The sequence below is a fragment of the Natrix helvetica genome (genome assembly GCF_964273705.1).
Source record: "Natrix helvetica genome assembly, chromosome: 3".
Lineage (NCBI taxonomy): Eukaryota > Metazoa > Chordata > Lepidosauria > Squamata > Natricidae > Natrix > Natrix helvetica.
The window spans coordinates 69257168-69270536 of NC_138549.1; the positions used below are offsets into that span (position 1 = coordinate 69257168).

Here is a 13369-nt window from a genome sequence, read left to right on the forward strand (position 1 = left end):
TATGAGTGAAATTTTTAATTAGATTAAAGGGTTTTTTATATACTAGTAATAAGAGGAGAAAAAGCAAAAAATATTGTATGATTTTGTGTAAAATCAGTGTTAATGCAGTGGTTATTTAAGTACAAACCAGGTTGCTTTAAACACATTTATATGTAGCTTGACAACTTATTTTGTGCCCCCCCCTTCCAATACATAAAATGTGAAAGGTGAATCTTTTGAGGTGGAAGAAGATTCATCAGTGTGACCCATTTTCACTCTTTGTGATTGTACTCCTTGGATGAAATGGAGGACCAGTTGATGAATACGAGTAACAGAAAACTGGGTTCCTTTTTTCACATTTTAAAAAACTTTTTACAAGGTTAAAATGAAGGAGGGAAAATGAGCAGCTGTGTCAATTGAAGAAGAGCTCCAGACAGGGTGGAGAAGCTGAAAAGCCCTTTTAAAGTAGAGACAATTGTAATTTGAAGTGTTTGTTTATCGTTTTTGCCTAGCTAGGCTATTTTCGGGTATTTCTTGATGAAATGTTAGTATCTTTGCTTTCTACAAGCTGGAGCTTGTTTTATGATGAATTATTGAGGAATGCTTTATAAAAACAAACTGAAGTTTTATTAGAAAACTGTTTACATAGTATGTGGTATTTCACTATTGCAGAATATTCCTTGTGTAATGAATGTATATCCAGGGTTTAATAAATTTAATTATCTCTAATATCTTTAGGGACATTTTAACTTCATCACAAATACCATTTGTTCTTAGAGCAGGCAAGAATAAACAACTTTTTCAGATACTGGCATCAATTCTTTAAGAAAAATCATGTGGGTGAATGAGTTTTGTCTAAAAATTTCCATGAACTTTGATGGGGAAGATATTGTTGATACATTTAATGCTGCTATATAACGATGCACCTATTGTTCCTTCCCTGTATAGTGGGAAAGAGAATAGCAATATAATATTGGACAATGGGATATGTGCACCCATATACTCTCACCTCTAAAACCAGTCTTACGATTTGGAAATTACAGTGGTCTTTCATAAAATATTAATAAATAATATTTATGTTTAGCCCTGAATAATTTATATATTTAGTGACTTTGCTTTGTTTGAGTACCTATTGACCAAATATCAAATAATGTCTTATGTAAACAAGCCCTGATTTCAATAAACTTTAGTTTAATGAATTCAACTGCATTAGAAGTGCAGGTAACAAATTATTTGTTTGCCAAGAGTATGTTTACCTGCCAGCAAATAAATAATGCACAGTTGTCCTCTGGAGCATACTGTTATTATTTATTTAATATTTATTTCACTTTTCTGCCAAACATCGACTTCTATCAAGCCCCAACCAACATCACATAGGATTATGTTGGCAGGGTCATGATCCAGATTGCAGTCCAATATATTTGGAGGAAACCAAATTGGGGAAAGATAAATTAGCAAGTATTTCTGTAGTTGTGCCATCATTTTACTGAGCCCTTGAAGTTAAAAGATAACATGAACACTGTAAATGTAATAGCATTGGAACATGTTCCTATATGAAGTTCTTAACTGAACCTGTCCCTGACCTTTCCCATGACTTGAAGAAATGTGGTAGGATGGAAATATTTGAAAAAATGTGCTGTTCGATTCAAGCCAAATGATTTCTTGAACCACTACACTAGACTTGAAGGAATTGCTTTAATAGCATATTCCAAGAAAGAGCTCCAGAAGCAGATTTCAGCTAGCAAGACCAGTTCATTTTCTACAAATTTGTAATAGCAGCTGGAAAGTAGGTATTAATTCAGTGAAGTTCAAAGTTGAAAAACGTCCAAGCAAGCTCTGTTGATCCGTCAATTAGTTCTTTAACATAGGAAGTTTTAAAAGCCGGTTTTTATCAGAAGTGTCGACAATGTTTTAAAAAATGAGTAGCATAAAGTGGTAGATTTTAAACTGTTTTAAAGGCTGCCTTTGCTACCTATTGGGGATTGTTGTTGTTGTAAAACACAATTAATGCATAAAATTATTTTGCTACAGTGGTATCTGTGGTGTTGACTAAATATTATTAACACTAATTTTTAAATAACTTAGATAACTGAATATTAAAAAGACAAGTATTATATCAGTATTAACTATGATTTAAAATGTCAGTATGCATAAGACTGTTTAGTTTTTTGGTTCAAAATTGAATGTAACATTATAAAACCTCTGCAGATTACATCAAAATATTTGTTGTATAATAAGGGTTTCTATCTAAGCTCACTGCTTAAATATTACAGTCTCTGCTGTATTGTTATTTATTATTTGTGCATATTGAAAAAAAGATTAAGAAAATGTTATTATTTTAGTACAGAAGACTCTAATGATTTCAGCATTTCTGGAAGCCATGGGTCATGCTTTCAGTTCAAGTAAGATAAAGGGGAGGGGAAAAAAATCAATGTCTGTTACTTTACAATTATGCTTTGTAAACATAGACAATGCGCAAGAGATACAAGACCGTTATCTAGAGTTTTTTACGAAAATTAACATTGAAAACAATTCTGAACTCAGGAAGTTTGAAAGCCCTATTATAAAATATACTACCTAGATTTTATCATAGGTAGTAGGGATGAGTTTATTGTCATCTTTAATTTATTTCCTGTATGATAATTTAAAATAAAAGGTGGGGTTTATGCATATACCATCACAATTTATAATTGTATATGTAGCTTTGTGTCATCTTTGGTATTTGTAAGTAAGATTTCTGTGTGAGCATCAGAAACATCACCTGTTAAGGTAGAAGCTATTTAACCCTCCTCCCTCAAGTAATCATAAGTGATTGCATCAGCAGAATAAGATGATCTGGGGGGCATATAGGTTTTACTCAGTATTTCTTTTACTGTTTTCCCTATTGAGAATTTTATGGGGCACATTGAATTGGAGGAAGTTAGAATCAGGCACTGAGCAAGAATGGAACAGAGGTAGCACAGCACTGGCTGCCTGATCACTGGTGCTGTTTGTTGACATTTTAATTCAGAATAAGACAAATAACTGAACATGTTGACTTTTTCATAGAATTCACAACCAGATAGCAGTACCCACGCAGCCTAAGGGGCAGCTTCTTGCTGATCTTGACGGATCTCATTAAATTAATCAGGATCAGCCTAATTAAGATTTGGGAGGATTGGTTGTTTTAAATCAAGTCAGTCATTTTACTAATGGACATTTATGTTTGCCAATTTATCTCTGTTAAGTGGGGTTGGTTTAAATAGACATTTTGAAATAAAACTACTTTGGAGATATTTAAGTATGAAGTAGTAATTTCAATAAAAACTTACTCCTGGATCTATATGTTTTATTTGAAGTATAAAAACTACTAATAGTCCTGAGAAGCTGTGCTGTGTAAATTACAGATTGTTGCCTTCTTAAAGTTCCATTGGATTATCTGGATTTGATATAGCAAACAAATTTCACAATCTCTTCTAGAGTTCCCTTTTTACTGCTAGCTTGGAAATATAGTGACATTGTCTGTTCTCTACTACCTTTACTGTAGATCAGGGCTGTCAAACTCCGGCCTGTGGCCAAATGCGTCACACACTGGCCACGTCCACACCCGGTTTAGCAAAGGAGGAAAAAGTCCCGATATGTCACATGATGCTGCCATGATGATGGGAGTTTGACACCCCTGCTGTAGTTGTTTCATCATTGGTAGCACCTTGCTTTTCTACAGATAGTCCTCATTTAGCAACTACCTTGTATAACAACTGTTCACAGCTATGATGATGATGAAAAAGTAACTGCATGACTGACCAATCCTAACATTTATGACCTTTGCAGATCTGAAAAACAAAGAAAATGTGACAAAAAATAATAAGCACAGTTGTGGTTTTACTTAATATAGAGTTGCCCTTTGCAGTTGTTACTAAAAGAGGACTACTACTACATGGATTAAAAGCAGATTTTTACAAAGATAAGAGTATAATGATGCAGCAAATCAGAACACATAAGGAAAGCATAGCTCCACTGATATCCTTCTTTTCAATTGTGACATCAACACATCCATCTGTTAGCACTTGAACATCTTACAATTTTAAAAATGTTGTTTGTTTTATTCCCTTAATTTCTAACTCTACTTTTTCATTCCTTAAATGAATAATTGGTAGTTAGGACAGTTTGTAATCTTTGCAAGCTAAATGCCCTAGGATTGTCTAGTATCTGTGGCAAAATGCCATCACTTTTTATGAGAGAGTGGGAGACAATATGACCCCATTTTTATCTAATTTACTCAAGGATACAGGCAGATAATCATGTCTTTCAGGCGGGAGCAGCAATATTCACTAAGAAAGATTTATGCATAGCTTCTCTCAGAGACTACTCAGACTTCTCATATCTACTCAAGTGTGGTGTCCTGTATCACCCTTCATTGCCTTTTTTGGCTCTGCTCTCCTAGACTGACATTGGAGGCCATATCAAGAATACAAGTATCAATGTCACCCTGCATGAGGCTCAAAAGCTGTGCACAATAGTGTGCCAATGAGGACTACAGGAACCTACTTTTTTTCTTTATAGCAACCAGTTGCCCCTTTCTACTTCCATTCCCAACTTCTGCATCTGAACTTTTAAAGTGTTTGAACTGAATCCTGCACCCAAAGACTCCCATTGTTGCTGACACTGCCTCTTTAAATATTTTCTTTTCTGTCAGTTTCTCTAGAGTTCTTCTGAAGATTAGTAGGAATTGTCTCAACTACATCCTCATAACACAATTGGAGCCTTAGTAGATTTGAATTGTTCCTCTAATATATGGATGTCAAACTCACCGCCTCATGTTGCCATCATGTTGATGTTTCACAATGGTTTTCACATTTGTGTAGCTGGGGTGGGCGTGGCCTGCATGTGACACATCTGGCCCATGGGCCGCCAGTTTGACACCCCTGCCAGTCTAATATGTCTTCCTCTCAGAAAATATATTTGACTTCCAAACACTTGCCCTTCATCAGTTATGGAGAGGTAGATTCAGACCTAGATTCATGTATTGCTTGGAAGACTGGGTGCTGCTGCTACAAAGCAGAAGCAGTTGACTTAGCTACCCAGAAGCCATCCACTAGGGCAGTGATGGCGAACTTTTTTTGCCTCGGGTGCCAAAAGCATGTGCACTTGCTATCATGCGTACTCATGTGCCCAACCCCTTAATTTAATGCCCCCCACCATGCCCCCGGCGCATGCACACGTGACCCTCCCACCGCTGCCCCACACATGTGCACACCGCTTTCTTGGAGCTGAGGAGGGCAAAAACAGCCCCCCGGCCCCCCAGGAGGCCCTCTGGAGGCCAGGAACAGCCCATATTCCAACTTCCATTGGGTAGGTCCGTTTTTCACCCTCCACAGGCTCCAGAGGCTTTCTAGGAGCCTGGGGTGGGTGAAAAACAGCCCAACACACAAACCGGAAGTCCAGGTTGCCCATTGGACCATTTCTCTCCCTCCAGAAGCTTCAGGAGGCTTCCCTGAAGTCTTCGGAGGGCGAAAAACATCCCAACGCGCAAACTGGAAGTCCTTTTCCGAACTTCTGGTTTGCACGTTGGGTGGTTTTTCCCCTTCTGGGGGTTTCAGGAAAGGCTCCAGAGGGCGAAAAGTGGCCAAAAATCAAGCCCAAAAATCAGCTGGCCAGCGCAGACACGCGCACTGGAGCTGACAGAGCAACACCTCACGTGCACTCAGAAATGGCTCCGTGTGCCATAGGTTCGCCATTATGGCACTAGGGTTCTTGCACAATCAAATGGAAATTATGCTGGCTGGAGAATACTGCAAGGTAAGATCCACATGTTTTAAAATTGGTAACACTGCACTAGGGTGTCTTATGGAGCCAAGTGGAAATCCCTTGAAGAGTTTGCTCAGAAGGAAGATGTAAACCCTTGCAGAATAGTATCCACTGTATCTTTCTGTTGTATCTGAAACATGGCTTGGAGCTCCCTTTGCAATCTTCTCTGTCTTATCTTAAGCAATACTTACTTTTTTCCTAAAACATTGGTAAAGCTTTACTGTTGATCCTTAGTATGGATTTTGTCTTAAACACAGCTGTCTACAAATTGTTTTTCCTGGATGATTAGGATCAGCATCCTAGATGCTTCTGCAAACTTAGCCAGCTCATGTTTACTTCTTAATTAAGATACTTTATGATCAAGTTAAAAAGCAGCGATCATAACCTAGATCCTTGAGAGAGTGTACTTTTTACTGTATTCCTTTGAGAAAAATGCCTGTTTGCTTTATGTTTTTTAATTTATTAGTAATCCTTAAAAGGATAACCATTCTTATTCTGTGACTCCTGATTTACTTTGATGAGGAACTTTGTGAAAGGCATTTTGAAACTCCCACTGTACGGTATGACCTTCATTCACTCCCTCAAAAACTTTAGAAGTTTAGTGAAGCAGGACTTTGCAGAATTTTCTGTGCTTTGATTATAGTTTCTACCTCTTTTTCCTGGATACATGTTAAGTATACTGACGTATAATTTCCTGGATTGCCTTTTTTATTTTCTAAAAGTATTGCACTAGTTATTAGTTATGCTGGATCCCCAGTCTGACGGGGGAATTCTGGAAGATGAACTCCACACATTTTTAAGTTGGCAAGGTTGAGAAATACCAGCCCATATCGTGGGATAAAAGTAAAAGGTTGTATCCTTGCAACTTCCTGGAATATCTCCAACAAAGCACTTTGATAAAAGTAGGCTGCTAGTGCTGCCATCATAGATGGTAAAATGAGCCCAGATCCCAAGATCTGTATTGTATCTCTTAGCAGAGTTTAGAGCTTAGTGATTGCTGTTATCTATTTACCTAAATAATAGAGCAGGGGGAGGGCAAATTAAATTAATTAAATTAATCAAAAATGAATATTAACCCTTTCCAAAAGATACTGTATGGTCCAAATAGAAAGGAAGTACTCCTTAGACCAGGGGTGTCCAAACTTGGGAACTTTAAGACTTGTGGACTTCAACTTCCAGAATTCTTAAAGTTCCCAAGTTTGGACACCCCTGCCTTAGACACTCTAAGATTGGAGTTGTATTTCTGCTAGTTGTTAAGAATTTGCCAAAAAGAAAAAGGCAATGTAATAACTACGTAGTTAAGGTGTTTAAAATTGTGCTTTGCATGGTGAGATATGGACAAGACAGAGTCCCCGCCCCCCCCGATTTCTCAAAGCACCATAGTAGGATTATAAAAATAGTTGCTCAGAAGAAGATCTAGAACAACCAAAAGAAAGTAGTCTTTCACATAGCAAAACATTTACGATATAATTCATTATAAGACATGTTGGTGGCTATTAACTTGAATGTTTTTGAGGGAGGACTAAATGTACTCACTGGGGTTAGGTCTATGAAGGGCTATTATAGTACAATAACTTGGGAGGGGGACATGTCTCCATCTCCAGCCTGCAAGAGGCCATTGTAAGGAACAAAATCCTTGTTTGACATAGACCTTGTGCTAATCGAGCAAGGATATTCTTATATTCTTCTTAACCAATTAAATTAATTGTGATGATCTCCTCCCAGCCATTTTCTAAGAGTTAAAGCATGCTCTGTTTTGGTGTAGGATTCAGGGAAAAGAGAAATTTAATGAAAAATAGAATTATATTTTCTATGAATTCTAATTTCTATTACTTTTTTATTCATTCAGCAAATTAATAAACATTGTAATAAATACAAAAATCAATAAAATACTAATAAATGCATTCCATCATGTAAGTCAGTATTGTAGCACATCTTGTTTTATTTTATGGTGGTTGGTAACTCCTTGCCTTTAAATCCATAATTACTTAAATATGTATTTGCATTATTAAATGCAGGTTTAAAACTTCCTACTTTCTATGTATGTGTTTTTTTTTATTTGACAATGCATGCATTTCTGTTTTTTTCATTTCTCTGTCATTATTTTAAAAGCAGTAAAAATGAATTTAAAAAGATAAAAATGTCAGTGTTCCAAGTATCATGCAGAATTAAATCAGAGTCCAAGGCAAACCTTTCCTTAAAGTTCCAATTTAATAAGTCAGACATGTCGGTACATCTGTGGAAATCCCAATTCTGGAAGTTACCTACGATTCCCACCCAGTTGAAAGTTCATGATCTTGTCCCCACACCCACTAATCCATCATATGCTCCAATCTTCTTCTTCTTCCACACTGTCATCTCCACCCCGCTGGTTCCGGTCAGTTGCCAAAGTGCGGAGACAAAGAATAACCTTGAGCTTCTAGAAAGGAATTTTTTATTTTGAAAACAACACATTTCTACCCATTGCTATCCCCCCCCCCCCCAATGAATATGCATACTAAAGATGAATCTAGAAGAGATAGTGTGGCAGGCCAAAGATTCTTAAAGGAACTGCTGCAGGTCTGACAAAGACTTCACTCTATTTATAGGCTAAAAGGGGTAAATTGGATATCAGATAACAGCTGAGAGGTAAGCAATGATTTGGAAAGGAGAGTTGATTACTGCAATAATGACCTAGTTACCAAATACATTGCTTATGTTTCTGCACTATTAAAAAAATGTGTCACTACTCTCCAGAATGCCTGTCTTGCATAGTGTGTTTCTGTTACTACAGAATATCCACCCTCAAGGATTTCTTTCTCTCAAGTCTTCCAAGCACTATTGTGCTTCCCCTGCCACCAGATGTTCTGCAGTACTTATTAATTAGGGAACGTAATTTCCATATGGATGTTTTCCAGAAAAATATTGCACCCATGCCATAGAGACCCGTGCAATATACTTGATAATGGTCTGCTGGATATACACTGTATACCACTTTGTGTAAACCAGCATCAAGTCACACATATTAATTGTGTAATGCTGAGTTAATTCTGCTGTTTATCTAGCCTTATTAAAAAATAAATAAACACTGTTATATGGATTTGAGTGCTTAAATCTTTCTTTCTTGGGAACTTGGTTTTGAATGGATGCAAATGGATGTTTAACTCTCTCCAAACTGACTTGAAGCAGCTTGAAGAGATGATGGATTAAACCACTCAAAACAATGTATGGTGTTTCTGATCTGAATGCGGGACTCTCCACATTGCAACCCTGCACATTGAAGAATTTTGTGGCAAATCACTAGATGAGACATCAAGAAAAGATGATGTGCTCTTAATGAGCGGCTGGAATGCAAAAATTGTATATCCAGAGGTACAGTACATAGAATTAGAAAGATGAAGATTGGGTATGTGACTGATAGGCTAATAGACTTTTGCAGAGAGATTTCTTTGTGTACTTCCAGCATTTGTTCAAGCCATATAAACAGACTCTAGATATAGACATCACCATATGGACAATACTGAAATTAAATAGACTAAATAATGAGAAACAGACGCTGGAGAAATATAATCTAGTCAGACAGGACAGGCTAGGTACAGATTGTGGAGCAAACTATAAATTATTGGTGTCAGATATACAGATTAAATTTAGAGCATTAAGTGAGTAGGTGTGCCAGCAAGCTTTCACTTGAAGGTCAGTCAGAATATAAGATCAATGTAAGGGACAGATTCAGTGTAATAACTCACTCAATAGCAAACTAGGAACTGTGAGAAGAGCTACGAGAGATCATGAAAGTTGAAGTGGAAAAAGTATTCTCAGAGTATCAAAGAAGAAAGGAGCCAAGTGCTTTCAGAATAAGCAACAAAGCCATACAATGACTGAACTAACTTTCACTAGAAGAGTGAAAGGACAAGAAAAGATGTAGCAGTGAAAAATGTTGAGAGATAAAGGAAACGAACAAGAACATTTACTAAAAAATATTTATGCATTCAAAATCAAAAGGATTGCAAGAAAATTTAGGCCTAAGGGGAATACCTAAAAATATTATTAAAGAGATTTGATGTGGTTAAAGGGAGATTAAAAGACCATGCTGACAACTTTTACAAATAAAGTGAAGCATTTACAGGGCAAAAATACATTTTAGAATTAGTCGTGTAGAAAAGGAGGAATAGAGGCAGTGGACCAGCAGTCAGGTCGGACCGTGCCAGGCACAGAACTCCCTGAGCTATTTCAAACTGGAGAATAGGAACTTAAAATACTAACATTTTATTGGTGGCTGGGGGTGGTTATTGTTTATTTTCATTTTTTCTATAATACGTTTTTATTGCTTGTAAGCCACCTAGAGTCACTGTGAGCGAGTAGATTGCTATATAAATTTTCTAAATAAATAAAACATGTCAACAAATATGGAACGAGAGAGTGAGATAGATTGATGTATATACCTATACTGAAGAAGAAGGAATCAAAAGAAGCTATAAATTACACAATGTTTCTTCACATAAGCAGAATTTTGCTTAAGATCATGCTTGCAGAGACAAATGCTGCTATAAAAGAAGATTTTTGACAAGGCAGAGACAAATGAGGTCAAATAACCAGCAGACGATGAATATGGAGAAAGCAAAAACATTTTGAGAAGTTGATCTTTGCTTCCTTGACTACAGTTAGACCTTTAACTGTGTATATTGGGTCAGAAGGTTGAACACTCCAAGATTAATGGGAGTACTTGAATACATGATTATAGATAGATGCCTATCATTCCCATATCTCTTTTCTTCCATGAATATAAGAGTGGCTGATTGAAAGAAGTACTGGTGGCCCTACTTTGCTGAATGAAGGCAAAAAGATGCAGAAAACTCATTGAAATCACAGTTAAATGGCAACCAAAATGTTATGGGAACTGTGCTATCTGAGGGACCACCTCTCCCTAGTTAAATTGGCTTGCTCTGTTAAATCTGATAGAGAAGACATGCTGAAAGGTGCTATCAACTAGGGATCTACATCTGTTGAGTCCCAAGAGATGTACTTTTGCTTCCAAAGTGCCTGCCTTGAAATTAGATTAGCTCATCCAACTTTCACTTCCACCAAATGTTGCAGGGAATTGTCTGCACAACTCTGTCCTTGGAGGTAAACACCCATCCTGGCATTTGAATATTTTTTAAGGTCTATCACAGTGATGGCAAACCAAGTGCCCAAACCAGAACGTGATGGCCAGCTGGTCTTCCGGTTTCTGGCAGGTGCAGGCATGCTGTCCAGCTGGAAACTCGAAGACCAGTTGGCTGGCATGCATGCGCCCACCGGAAACCAGAAGACCAGCTGGTGATGGCCCGCATACCCACAGAGAGGGCTCTGTGCAGCAATTCTGGCACGTGTGCCATACGTTCGCCATCAGGGGTCTATCAGTTCTGCCAAGTGATAGTCGATAGCATATTTCTTGTGTCTACAATTCATCCTAAATGGCAAAAGCTATCCACCACTTCATTATTTTCATTGTCAGTTCTAAGGCTGGTTGCTGTGCCTTTTGTTAAGTTTGGTCGTCTTTATATTTAAACTTAGTCCCATATTAGTGTTATGTAAATAAGCATGATAAGCAATAAATATAATTAGTGCCTCATGGTTTCATCTATATGTTATATATTATAATATAGTGTAATATTTAGTCACAGCAGTCTATGGGATTGGTGTCACCCATCTTATCCAAGCATAACTGTAAGGAGGAGATTAGAAGTTACAGTCTTTCATCAAATCCAAACAGCTTGGTTAATTTTAAACATTTTGGTAATGAACCAGTGTCAGACCTTGCTTTATGAGGCTTCATGTTTTTACAAGGGTGTTTAAGTAAAACTGAACACTTGATTTGTGTGTGTGTGGCTATTTTACACAAGGGAAGCTTGTTCTTTAATGATATATAACATTGTTTATTGTATTCCAACATAACCAATATTGATTATAATGGCAAGGAATTTTATAGAAATATACCTAGCTTTTCTCTTCGGACTTTTATAGAACCAGATATAGGAATAACAAACCAAGTAAACTCTGAAGAATTTGTTATATATGTTCAAGAATTGCAAAAAACTCTCAAGCGTAGAGCAGGAGACCTGGAATAATAATAATAATAGTATCCACAGGTCTATGGACTATTTTACATTATGCATAGGTATTCTCTTGAAGGAGCATATCTCATAAATTTACATCTAAGGGATTCTTTAAAATACTCATGCAATTTAAAATAATATCCATATACTGGCTATGATTAGCTGAAGTTCAGTCCATTATGTGGATTGATTCAGCAAGTTAGTGATAGAGTAGAAATTTGATGCTGAGGTCTGATTTATTGAGGTATATGGGGAAATTGAACTTATTCAATTATTCATGAACCTTCTGAACAACTATTTACTCAACAATCTTTATCAATAATTGACCCGTTTCCTAAAGTTGACATACATGATAGCTGTGTGTTAGAAATGGAACTACTTTGTCACTAAATCATCATTTGTATGAAAATTCTACAGATTTATCTCCTTGAAACACACATTGTACATGATGAAGGAATTGTTTAAGTGAAATGACTCCTTTATTTTGTGTGTTGTGATGAAGTTTGCTGATGAAAAGAAAGCTTTAGCCATTAAAACAAAAATATAAAGTACTTTTTCTATAGTTAAGAATTTATGTAATAAGGAAAAGGACCATTAAGGAACATCCTTCTTTTAAAATATTTTAGTGTGGAACACATTAGTAATAGCCATTTAGCTCGTACACCCATTGATTTTTTTCTTATTCCTCTTTTTTTTATATCACAGATTTTTAAAGTGTCTGGACTACAAAGCTGGAAGGTGGATTATTTTTCCAAAAAACACAAAGACCATGGGCGCTTACCTGTAGAAATGGTTTGCGGCTTAGTCAAGCTGGAGTTGACTAAATGAAACTATGGGCTGTGCATCAGCCAAGCATGTTTCTGCTGTACAAAATGAAGAGGAAGCTCAGAAGGGGAAAAACTACCAGAATGGAGATGTATTTGGTGGTGAGTTTTATTTATGTGGATCTATATTTGTCTTCATCCTTCTTACTTTCCTGTCTATCTATTTGTTCAGTGTTTCTCAACATTCAATTTCAAAGGATTTATTTTTGGAATGCAAGTGGTAGTACTGATGAAAGAGGTAATCTCCCTGAAAATCTCTGCTGCTTTCTAGGTCCAGCTTCTCATTACAAAGTTTGTAAAAGTGTGTTCAAACTATATGAACGGTATCTGCTGATACCTATTATAGCAACCTTTTTTTCTCTTTTGAGATATTTCTAGTTATTTGGGTTGGGACTTTTACTGCTTCTTTTGTTCCCATAAGCCCTTTGTCTTCTTGAGAAGTAGAATAATAATACAAAAATAAGAATATTCTTGTAAGTTTTCATATAATATTCTAGATAGTACTTTTTTCCCTTTTAAAATGTATGTTATATTGGCCCAAAAGTTTGTGTGTGTGTGTTGTTTTGTGATGCACAGTATAGAACATATACATTCCTGGTGATCTTGTTGAAGTGCAAATATTTAAGATATATTTTCAATGAAATTGTTGAAGTTGATAATCTTTCTCAAAGTTACATGAAAAAGGGATAAATATTACAAATAGGG

At 36.5% G+C, this 13369-nt stretch overlaps 1 protein-coding gene across 1 annotated transcript in view; it reads left to right on the forward strand.

The window, feature by feature from the left end:
- The window catches only part of LOC309389251 (uncharacterized protein C1orf21), a 144787-nt gene that overhangs the window by 36175 nt on the left and 95243 nt on the right, over positions 1 to 13369 (forward strand). Inside the window, exon 2 of the mRNA XM_081947394.1 lies at positions 12546 to 12766. Coding sequence (XP_081803520.1) covers positions 12673 to 12766 — 94 coding nt within the window. The 5' untranslated portion in view covers positions 12546 to 12672. The remainder of the gene's footprint in view (positions 1 to 12545; positions 12767 to 13369) is intronic.